This window comes from Helianthus annuus, chromosome 5 (genome assembly GCF_002127325.2).
Source record: "Helianthus annuus cultivar XRQ/B chromosome 5, HanXRQr2.0-SUNRISE, whole genome shotgun sequence".
Lineage (NCBI taxonomy): Eukaryota > Viridiplantae > Streptophyta > Magnoliopsida > Asterales > Asteraceae > Helianthus > Helianthus annuus.
This window is the reverse complement of record NC_035437.2, coordinates 126,510,932-126,521,961: the sequence shown is the minus strand read 5'-3', so window position 1 is coordinate 126,521,961 and position 11,030 is coordinate 126,510,932. Positions and strand designations below refer to the sequence as shown.

General features: G+C 36.5%; 2 protein-coding genes across 8 annotated transcripts; one reads left to right on the top strand and one right to left on the bottom strand.

Annotated features, from left to right (window-relative positions):
- The first annotated feature begins 393 nt into the window (after positions 1-393).
- Positions 394-3,399, top strand: LOC110941201 (N-glycosylase/DNA lyase OGG1). 6 transcript variants are annotated; one of them, XM_022182821.2, is made up of 6 exons: positions 396-1,135; positions 1,499-1,709; positions 2,150-2,363; positions 2,528-2,630; positions 2,708-2,806; positions 3,183-3,399. In XM_022182821.2, exons 1-4 carry the CDS (start codon positions 834-836, stop codon positions 2,542-2,544), a joined length of 744 nt encoding a protein of 247 aa, XP_022038513.2. In that variant the 5' UTR covers positions 396-833; the 3' UTR covers positions 2,545-2,630; positions 2,708-2,806; positions 3,183-3,399. The 6 variants fall into 6 exon arrangements, with proteins under 6 accessions (XP_022038515.2, XP_035846078.1, XP_022038513.2 ...); XM_022182822.2 differs by having other exon boundaries at positions 3,177-3,399; XM_022182823.2 differs by lacking the exon at positions 2,708-2,806 and having other exon boundaries at positions 394-1,135; positions 2,531-2,630.
- Positions 3,400-5,427: 2,028 nt separating this feature from the next.
- Positions 5,428-10,800, bottom strand: LOC110941202 (V-type proton ATPase subunit B 2). Of its 2 annotated transcripts, none has more exons than XM_022182824.2 (14): positions 10,650-10,800; positions 9,705-9,780; positions 9,293-9,348; positions 8,992-9,150; positions 8,539-8,650; positions 8,162-8,370; positions 7,906-8,037; positions 7,694-7,831; positions 7,454-7,604; positions 7,274-7,356; positions 7,140-7,187; positions 6,971-7,024; positions 6,767-6,850; positions 5,428-5,934 (listed from the first exon to the last, which is right to left on the bottom strand). In XM_022182824.2, the coding sequence occupies exons 2-14, from the start codon at positions 9,760-9,762 to the stop codon at positions 5,749-5,751; spliced, it is 1,470 nt and encodes a 489-aa protein (XP_022038516.1). In that variant the 5' UTR covers positions 9,763-9,780; positions 10,650-10,800; the 3' UTR covers positions 5,428-5,748. The 2 variants fall into 2 exon arrangements, with proteins under 2 accessions (XP_022038516.1, XP_022038517.1); XM_022182825.2 differs by lacking the exon at positions 10,650-10,800 and adding an exon at positions 10,538-10,556.
- Positions 10,801-11,030: the final 230 nt, after the last annotated feature.

The window sequence follows — 11,030 nt, the reverse complement described above, 5'->3', positions numbered from 1 at the left end:
TCGAAGTTCGAACAATCAGTTTATGAGTATTGTTTTAGGAATTAGGGACTTAGGGTTAGATTTTGATATTAACTATTAAGTTGGGCAAGTATATATTTTTGGCTCTTAATTTTTTTGAGCTAGTATAATAAAATTTTTTTGAGCTAGTATATATATATATATATATATATATATATATATAATAAAATAATTTGAGCGAAACCGAGCGATCGACGAGCGAGCGGACCTTTGCTCATGCTTGGATTGAATTTGAATCGAACCGATCCAAACGGCTTATTTACAAACTGAACGGGAATCAAACAAGCATTTTTTGAGCATTTTTCGAGCGATCGTCCAGCGACCAGTTTGGACAGCCCTAGTGGTCGTCAATGTTGGAGAGCAGCCGTTTAAAGAGCCGCTGATGAAACCCTGAAAACCACCACTCAAAATTCACTATTCTTCAATCACCCGTTTACACACATGAAGAGACACCGACCCCTCCCATCACCACCATCGTTAACCACCGTGACCCCAACCCCACACCACCCAAAACCCACCATAACCTCATACTACACCTCCAAGAAACCCAGAAAACCCCCCTTCTGTCACACCCCCCTCAAACCCCTAATTGGGTACCCCTCACTTTACCCAAATCAGAGCTCTTCTTACCCCTCACATTCCCCACAGGTCAAACATTCAGATGGAAACAAACAGCCCCTTTTCAATACACAGGCGTTATTGGGCCCCACCTTGTTTCCCTCTTCCAAGACTCAACCAAAACTGCTTATTGTCTCCACAACACCCCTAAATGTGATCAAGATTCTGCAAAATCACATCTTTTTGATTTTCTCAACATGGGTATTTGTTTGGGTGATTTGTGGGATGAGTTTTCGGTTTCTGATCCGAGGTTTGCTGAGCTGGCAGGGTGTTTGAGTGGGGCTAGAGTGCTCAGGCAAGACCCTCTTGAGTGTTTGATTCAGTTTATTTGTAGTTCTAATAATAATATTAAGAGGATTACTCAGATGGTGGATTTTGTGTCTAAGTTGGGGAATTATGTTGGGGAAGTTGAAGGGGTTGGGTTTTATCAGTTTCCGGATTTGGATCGGTTGGCGAAAGTTTCCGAAGAAGAGCTGAGAAAGGCTGGGTTTGGATACAGGTTGGTTTGACTTATGTTTGTTATATGTGTATTTACTTACCGTTATCGAATGCATACATGATAATTAATGTGTGTTTAAATTGTTTCTGTGAATGCTTTTTTACTCGTTTCATTCATAGTTTCAATGTATATTTACTGCCTTAGATATGGTCACATATTGTACACTAATTATATAAAATTTGGACAACCCACCCATTTTGCGTGTTTTGACCCGTTACCCAAGTCCCAAACCGCCCAATTTGCGACATCTACCAAAACGAGTCAATGACTAAAGGCTTTCTCATTAACGCATATTAAATTTCGACGTATATTTTTGTTTGAAGTACAGTCTGATATTTATTTCCAAATTTATGGCGAGATCAGGGCTAAGTACATTAGAGGTACCGTAGAAGTACTGCAATCGAAACCTGGTGGTGGTGTAGAGTGGCTTACTTCCCTCAGAAAACTAGATCTCGAAAGTGCGATCGAGGCTCTGACGAGTCTACCTGGCGTGGGCCCCAAAGTTGCAGCCTGCATAGCTTTGTTCTCTCTAGATCAACATCATGCTGTTCCTGTTGATACACACGTCTGGAAGGTCAGCTTCTTAGATTTCTCATAACTTTTTTTTACATTCCAAATGTCAAAACAGGCGGGATGGTTAAATAGTCAAAATGTGGCAGGTTGGTTGACCTACACCTTTTAAGTCCCCCCCCCCCCCCCCCCCCCTAACGTTACTATGTGAGTTCAAAAAGACACTTTTGGGGAATTTCAATGTGTTCAACTAGATATTCCCAGGCCTGTCCCGCAATGGTGGATCTAGAAAATCCTTATAGGGGCAGCATCTAAAAAAAGGGGTAATGAAATCGGAAAAACGTCATTTTTTCCAAAATTTACACTACCGCTGGAGCGTTAAGGGGTAGCGGGGGCTACCCCTATTTACAAGCTATATCTGCCCCTGCCGGCCCGGTCCATACAACATATGACATGTTTCAGTCAGTACCCATTTTGACTCATTGCCTAATCTTTTGATGGCAGATTGCAACTAGATATCTGGTTCCGGAGCTGGCTGGCAAACGTTTGACACCTAAGCTTTGCACCCACGTGGCTGATGCATTCGTACAAAAATACGGGAAATATGCTGGTTGGGCTCAAACGCTTCTTTTCATAGCCGAATTACCTTCACAAAAGGCCCTTCTGCAGTCTCTAAGTAATGGAACAGCCAAAGACGTAAAACCGCCGAAGATCAAGGGTAATGAAAGTGATCTATATAACAAGATAAATTCGAAAACATATTCAGGGGTGTTTTGTCACAGTTCATTATTTAACATTTATTATTTAATATTACATGATCACTTTTATATTGTTCATCCAAGCATCCACTTATTTATTTATAAAACCGTATTTTTGTGGCAGAAGAGGAAGAATCTTAGGCGGATGTACGCCTTCATCAGATGTTGGCCTCCTTTTATTTTTTCCTGTACGTTTCTGCAGGGTTGATCCTGAAGCTTGATTGAAGGTAGTCTGTTTTTTCTGTATTAATTAATGCTTAGTCACATGTATTTAGTTAAATTCGTTTGGTATTTTATAAAACAGGATTAGTTCATGAATACATCTCTAGTTACGGATATGATGTTCAGATTCCGGTTGGGCGTGTTTGATGAAAATCGGGGCCGAAACCGCTAATCTGGGCAGGTGACTGGCTGCTTTTAGCGATTTGTCGGTTCACTTTTGGCAGTTTGACGGTTTGAACCAATATTTTTTTTTTTTTTTTTTCCAAAGGCACTAATTTGTATTAAAGTTTTTAATTATAAAGATGCATATTCAAAAGTAAATAACAAAGGTTAAATGCCCAGTTACAAGTTCCAAACCGTTTAACTATTTGAATCTGAAACCAGCCAAACTGCTTAACGTGCTTCAGTTTGGACCGTACACTCGGTTTCAACAGTTTATGAAACCCCCTGCTATCAAATTTCTAGAAGTTTTGGAAACACTTTTGGATACCTTATTTGCTACTATTTTAAAGATTAACACTGCATATTTTTAACGTTTCCTGAAATTGAAGATGCAGCTAAATGATGTCGAGCTTCATGATTATGCCACGAGTGTTGACGATCGGATGTAGTGAACATCATTATGTATGTTGTGGATTTGAAAATGTGGTTGAAGAAAGTAGAATCTATGAATTCTTCATATTACAAGTTATGTGGTAACTGGTAATAGATTAATTTGACCATATTTGTAGTTTAAATCGAAGTAAATTGGCTTGCTTAACTCGTTTGAGATTATACGCTTCGTCCATGGTTTAGGTATGAAAAATAGGATTGAAGGGTATTTGGATCATGGAAAGAGTCGTATACTATTTATATGCATAATTAATAATATTCATGAACTATGTCATATTTTTAAAAGTGTTGTACGAACTTACAATTAAAAAAGCGGTTCAAACGAATGCAGTTTAGATGGTCTGGGACCTGATCAATTTAGTTGGTATAGTTTGTAGTTTCTTAAAATGTAGCTAGCCATTTTTGGCACAATGCTGTTTTTTGGCAGATGGTTTTGACAAAATGAAATGTCATGTCACATAGGCCTGTATAATGATCAGATACAAATAATTGCTATGTTATATTCACTTACATATATCTGCTTCTTGTTTACTATGCATATTACCCCAGCAAACGAAATTTATCAAAAAAATCCATCTTTCCTGAAGGACCGCCATATTCCATATTATTTTCTTTTCTAAGGCAATATGTAATGGGCATTATAGGGGTGTTGTGAAAGGGTTTGATAACGTCCCACATCATATCCGATAGGCATTATATGTGCATGAAGAGGAAGTGACATTTCTAGAATAATGTCCACTGGGAAGGAAAAACATGGAAAGTAATGAATGAAAGGGTATTACAGGGCCTTAACTATTACATATTTACATTGGGTGTTATGATGCTGATGTGGAGAAAAATGTTCCTTAAGGCGCATTAACCATTACTAATGCTCTAAGCGAGTTGCTGATTTACCTATCAAATCAAATTTGTCATAAAAGTCTTTCTTTATTTGAAGAGTTGATTAATTACCCCAGGAAAAGGTTTCTTTCTAAAACATTTTATTCCAAATTTAAAAAAAAACGAGCTTACACTATTTTGCCAAAACACCATTTATTATACCGATCACTCAATTGACACACAATTAGACACCACTTTTGTAAGAGGCAAACATCATACCACTAGGCTAGAGTCACAAGTAAATTACATCATATTTAATGCAAAGTTAAAAATACACGAATGAGTATATGTTTAAAGCTTTGAAAAGCATTATTTTACACTTTCTATATTTGGGTTTTTTTTTTTTTTTTGTGAGGTATAGTTTTTTATTTTTGCCGGGGTGGGGGGGGGGGGGTTAGGTTTTGGGTGATGATGTAGTGGGTTTAATTTTAGGTTATTGGACACTTGTCACTACTCTATAAATCCTTCTTATATTTTTTTACAATTAGGAGCCTTTGTAGAATAACTTGACCCTTCTATATGTAGCATACAACTTTTCATCAAATCTTTATTAAGAAAGACTCATAATCCTAATCTACTTGTATTAATCAATAATCACCTAAGCTACACCTTGTACGATTTGAATCCTCAAACTTTTGAATAAAGAGGAGACACTTTATCACCTGGCAGGATTTGAACCCTACACAATCATCAAATCAACATCATGACCCTTCTGGCTTTTAAGCTTTCATTTTTACTTATTTGAAAGTAGAATGGACCAACCTAGCCGGACTGTTGGTGTGCCTGGTTCATGGTCCAACCGGTGGGTCTGGTTAGGTTGTGAGAATCATGACTTTTAAGAAATTTCCAGTTATTTGAATAAAATTTACAAGTTAGTAGTAGATTGGTCGTCTAAACTTTATCTGATCAAAATAAATATAAAAATGGCGTTCATCAGCACTGTTAGTTGTGACCCAAACGGCATGACCAAGTACTCACGATGTCCATTATGGGTATGTAAAGTTGCTTTTATGTCGGTTTCACAAATCCGAACTTGATAGAAACGCTAGTTCAGATCTCTCTTTTGAAAACCATTGGGAGCTGAACAGTTCAACCAGTCGTATCGAATATTTTCAGGAACTGTAAACCTTTTTAGAGCTCGGTAGTCAATATACAAGTCCAAATTTGGGACCATGTCCTGTTTCCAGTTTTGTTCATGTCCAGTGCTCGACTATGGTCATGTCCTACAAATCACACTTTCTACAAACAAACCCATAAAACATGTTATAACTATAAAAAAAACTACCAAAAAGTAGAAATCATAATGCATCATTTATTCAAATATAAATAAATTTGCAAAATAAATCAAACAATAAACTGGCATTCAGTAGGAACAAATGGTCCCATACAAGCAGGCAATGAATGAATGATGACTGTCTGCAAAAACAATAATAAATGTCTGCTAATAAATAAATATTAAACAAACAAACAAACAATACATTACACAACCTAACTGCCTCTTATGGAAAAGCAATCAACAGCCGAGGTGCTTAGGTTTCCAACAAAATCAAACACAAAAACATAACTCTTTTTGTTTTATTCCATGCCTGCCAGGTTCAACAAATAACTAGGAACAGGTGTCGGTTGTTGTTTTCAGTTGGTCGCCTCACGGCTATAGAAGGCGTCAAGGGTTTTGGCTGGAATACGGTGAAGAAGCTCACGCGGAAAGATCCTCAGTAGTGTCCATGCCAAGTCCAGTGACTGAAAGATGTTCCTTGTGTCGTACGCTCCTTGTGCCACAAACTTCCTCTCAAACTTGTCTAAAAATTCCAAGTATAGCTGTTCCATTTACAACATATAAATATAAGTATTCCATTTCCCATGTTACAAATTATTGATTTTTGGCGGGACGCATACGCATACGCATACACATGTTGTCAAAGGCACACAAGAGGCGCTTCAGTCTCACTCAGGCGCTAAGTGCGGCCAAAAGAAAAAAAAATAGTAGATCTTTTATTATATCTGTAAAACAGTATGATATTATTCTATGCCTATAACATACTTTTCGTTTACTTGTTATTGTGTATTACTTTTTCCCGTAGGCGACAAGCGAGCCCCTTGCGCCTTAACTACTAGCACACACACGCGCACACATACACACACACATATATAGAGTAAGGATCCCGAGAGAAGCACAAGTTATTTGAGAACTCAAGAGAACCACTATCAACCAAGTATTTTTTTTTTAATTTTTGTCAACTTTTTTTTATTAAAAGGTGTTATTATTGCAAAAATAAAAAACCAAAACGATATATGTAGATCGGCGATATACATAATGTAGCATGAAAATGTACACATGTAGATATATATGCAGTTTGCGATGTACGTGTATGTAACTTGTCGATCTACGTATATTTTTAAAAATTTTCTTTTATTTAGGTGAATCATCATCGTCATACTTGGTAAACCCCACCAATAGCAAAGCTAAGGTAGGATCTGCGGAGGGTAAGATGTTAATAAAAGTAAGAATTTAGGTAAAGATTAGTGCCATATTAATAAAAGTAAGAATTTTTTTTTTAAACTTGCTTGGTTGATAGTAGTTCTCTTGGTTCGCAAATCTCCATGCGGTTCTCATTTGATCCTAATCCTATAGAGAGAGAGAGAGAGAGACCAAATCCTCAGAAGAGAGAGCTTCTTCTCCCACGACTGCTTTCATGGCCTGGACATCTTTACCAATGGCATAATTTGCGTATAGCTGAACATGCAACAATAAAAATCATTAATTTCGTGAGTGAAAAAGCTTGTAAACTATAAACTTATCATTGAAGGGAAGTAGGTGGTGATATTAGATATATGAAATCCAAACAATCTTGACCTGATTGGAGACATCAGAATGGTCTCTGCGAGTCATCCCCTCACCAATAGCACTCTGCAATCGTAACACTTAATTAAACCAAATCCCTTCTATTTGCATTCGTAGTTGTCAACTAACAAAATGCAAGTGACAAGCTACATCCGAATCAATTAGAGATCTGGGGGCTTACCTTCATCAATCGAGATAGTGATGGAAGCACATTGATCGGAGGGTAAATCTGTCAAGTTTCATCATATAAACACTTCTCAGTTTATGTGTTTTAACATATTATAAATGACCAATCAACCATCATTTTTATCCAACCTGTCTGTTGTGGAGCTGCCTGTCGATATATATCTGTCCTTCAGTAATATAACCCGTAAGATCAGGAGTGGGATGTGTGATATCTGATCAATCAATGCATAAAGGTTGGACACTAATTAGTAACAGAAAGTACATAAGTTCACGAAAAGAAAAAACAGAAGTACGATGGGTAAATGATACCATCATTGGGCATAGTCAAAATTGGAATCTGCGTAATAGAGCCCTTTCGGCCTTCAATTCTTCCAGCACGCTCGTAGATTGTTGCCAGATCAGTATACATATAACCGGGATACCCACGCCTTCCTGGCACTTCCTCTCTAGCAGCAGACACCTGTAATCACTCATTGAAACGAGAGTTTAGATACGTTGCTTATTGTGAAAAAATATAATCACCTGCAAGGCTGCAATAGTTATGATTACCTCACGAAGAGCATCAGCATAAGAACTCATGTCGGTTAGGATGACAAGAACGTGTTTCCCACATTCATATGCTAAATATTCTGCTGTGGTCAAAGCAATACGAGGAGTGATAATACGTTCGATTGTTGGGTCATTCGCCTACAAAATGGTGTTCAAAGATAAGCATTTTAATGATAATAAGAGCAAATCAATAACAACTACAAGTTACTTACAAGGTTTAGAAAAAGTGTCACTCTCTCCATTGATCCATTTTCCTCGAAATCACGTTTGAAAAACTGTGCAGTTTCCATGTTCACACCCATAGCTGCAAAAACAATTGCAAAGTTGTCCTCTTCTCCACCACTCTGTACACATAAGCAAGCAATTCAGCATCAATTTTTAATTAAAAATTTAACATACAAATTTATTCAAAGATCAATATACATTTACTAGAATTACCAAAAGTAATAAAGGACTACAAAACAATACCTCAAGCAAGTTATCGGTTTTCTCCAAGCGCTTGACCAAACCAGCTTGACGACAGATCTGAGCAGCAATCTCATTGTGGGGAAGACCAGCAGCAGAAAATAAAGGAATCTTTTGTCCTCTAGCAATTGAATTCATCACATCGATTGTGGAGATACCAGTCTGGATCATTTCTTCAGGGTATGTTCTCTCACTAGGATTGATAGAACTTCCTGAAATAATAATATAATAATAATAATACACAAAGTATAATCTTTAGGAAAAACTGAGTCCGAAATATCTTTCATACGTTGTAAAGCCGCATTATTAAGACATAAAAAACTTATAATATATCCAATAAGGGAAGAGTATAATTCATACGAAATAAGAGAAAACCTTACCAGAAATATCCAGATAAGCCTCGGGCAAAATCGGAGGGCCATTATCAATTGGCTTCCCAGAGCCATTGAATATGCGCCCCAGCATATCCATAGAAACTGGAGTTTTCAAGACCTGCATATGTATGGATTCTTTCGTTAAATCAAAATAAAAAATATAATAAGAAAGTAGAAAGGTGTTAATGTAGTTCATCTAAACAGATGCAATTGAATGTTCAGACTTCAGATCAAATTGTATGACAAAAGCAAACACGGTCAAAACTCGCAATTTCAAATAGTTGAATTGTTTACACTATTATAAATATGTTCTGAAGAATTTTAAACATATGTTTTGAAGAATTTAAACTCACGCAAAGGTTATACAGCCAAAAGAAATAGTATAAAGATGTAATGGGTTTTTAAATAAAAGAGTTTGTTTAATAGAAGATAAAGAAACAAAAAATGAAACTTATGTACCTCCCCAGTGAATTGCACAGTTGTGAATTTATTGTCAATTCCAGATGTTCCTTCAAAGACCTGGACAACAGCTTTCTCTCCATCAACTTCCAAAACCTGACCACGTCTTGTTGTTCCGTCTCCTAAACGGATATTGACAATCTCTTGATACTTTGGTCCCTGTCATTGTTTATAGAGGCATGCACATGTCAGTTATCAATGATGTGCATCTACATAAAATGCATTTAATGAGATATGATGAATCTATAGATGGCTGAAAAAAACAAAGGAGAGGGAACGCAAGAAAAGCACAGAAACAAACCTTCACTTTATCAAGAATGACCAGTGGCCCAGCAACTCCAGAGACAGTTCTATACTCTGTATAAACATTATTTGGTGAGTTCAGAAATCAGGCACAATCATTGATATTTACAAACTGACCAGAAATACCGCTAATGAGTGCTACTGATTCTATAAGCATACATATGTGAGAATTAGAGTCCAACATGCATGAACTTTTCATGATTATGACACCGAATTACAGGAGTCAGTGATACACGAAAAGTTAAATACGGCTTTGGTACCACAAAAACGAAAGAAATCAGATAGATCAAGTTGCTTCCGATCAAGTATTCAATCAATTTTCCAAAAAAAAAAAAAATACTAATTTCCTTCAGCTTTTTACCAAATACACTAATTCAAGCATGCATATCGACATGCTAACATAAGCTTACCCATTCCAATTTCAAGTGTTCCTTCCTCCATGCTGGCATTGTTTTTCTCCGCACCCATATTCAGCTATCAAAGAACCTACAAAAGCGAAACCATAAATTTTTAAACAAAGTTTTAAATCTCATACTCAACAACAATGTATAACAGCTGACGAAACAAGATTCCTAAATCCCCGAACCATCGCACAGCCTACTCATATAAGTCTCTAGGTCTACGCCCAACCGATCGAGCAAACAAATCAAACAGACAGTATCAACACAGACACTTTATACCTCAATCAATAACGAGTGGCGATCAAATTACAGGATCAGTCACTTAACTACCATCAGATAACAAACAAACCTGAGCTCTAATCACAAACATACGAATTGATTGAATAAATTTGTAACTATACCTAACCCTAAATTTCGAACAAAGTTTTAAACCTCATGCTTGACAACAATGTATAACAGTCGATGAAACGAGATTCCTAAATTTCCGAATCATCGCACAGCCTATTCATATAAGTCTCTAGGAGTCTAGGTCTCTGCCCAACCTATCGAGCAAACAAATCAAACAGACATTATTAAGACAGACACTTTAAAACTCAATCAAATTACAGAATTAGTCACTTACCTATCATCAGATGATAACAAAATTGAGATCTAAACATAAACATACAATAAATCGTTACTATACCTAACCCTAAATAACTCGATTCAATTATTCATACACCAAAACATGTTCACCGATTGATCTAATAATAATGAGAGCGTTAAATCAAAATCAACGAGAGATATCAATCAATCGTTATGAAATCAACAACAATCGGGACATAATTACAATGATTCATAACCTAGAAACGTAAAATTAAGCGGATCTGGATGCTGTGTAGATGCGTAACGGAAATCAATTACGAAGGCATAAAGATTTGATGAATTGTGAATGAAAAGGATGAGTGATCTTACTTGTTGTTTGATAAGTTGAGTTTGATGGATCCGATTGAGGGTTTTGAAATGTTTAGATCGAGAGGGGTGATTGTTTCATGTGTGGCTCTGGTAGAGATGGGGACACGACAATCTGAATGTTGATTGATTTGAGTTTATTTAATTAGTTTAATGACTAAATTACAAAAAGATCCTTTCACTTTGTCAAGTTTTCAATTGTTATTATTCACTTGGTTGTGATTTAGTTAGTGAGACCATCAATAACATAGGTGGTGAACTTGTTAATGGGTAAAGTAGCATTTATTTCATGTTGTTTTAAAAGTTGATGAACTTGTTAAAGCAAGGTTACAATTTATTTAATAAACATAGATAATAATTATAGCAAAGTGTGAGTTGAATCCA

Coding starts and splice junctions, on each gene's coding strand:
- LOC110941201 (XM_022182819.2), top strand. CDS start 834: ATGGGTATTTGTTTGGGTGATTTGTGGGATGAGTTTTCGGTTTCTGAT. Junction 1,136..1,498: donor AAGGCTGGGTTTGGATACAG/GTTGGTTTGACT, acceptor TGGCGAGATCAG/GGCTAAGTACATTAGAGGTA. Junction 1,710..2,149: donor TTGATACACACGTCTGGAAG/GTCAGCTTCTTA, acceptor TTTTGATGGCAG/ATTGCAACTAGATATCTGGT.
- LOC110941202 (XM_022182824.2), bottom strand. CDS start 9,762: ATGGGTGCGGAGAAAAACAATGCCAGCATGGAGGAAGGAACACTTGAA. Junction 7,832..7,905: donor TGACACTTTTTCTAAACCTT/GTAAGTAACTTG, acceptor ACCATTTTGTAG/GCGAATGACCCAACAATCGA. Junction 7,025..7,139: donor CACTATCTCGATTGATGAAG/GTAAGCCCCCAG, acceptor TTACGATTGCAG/AGTGCTATTGGTGAGGGGAT.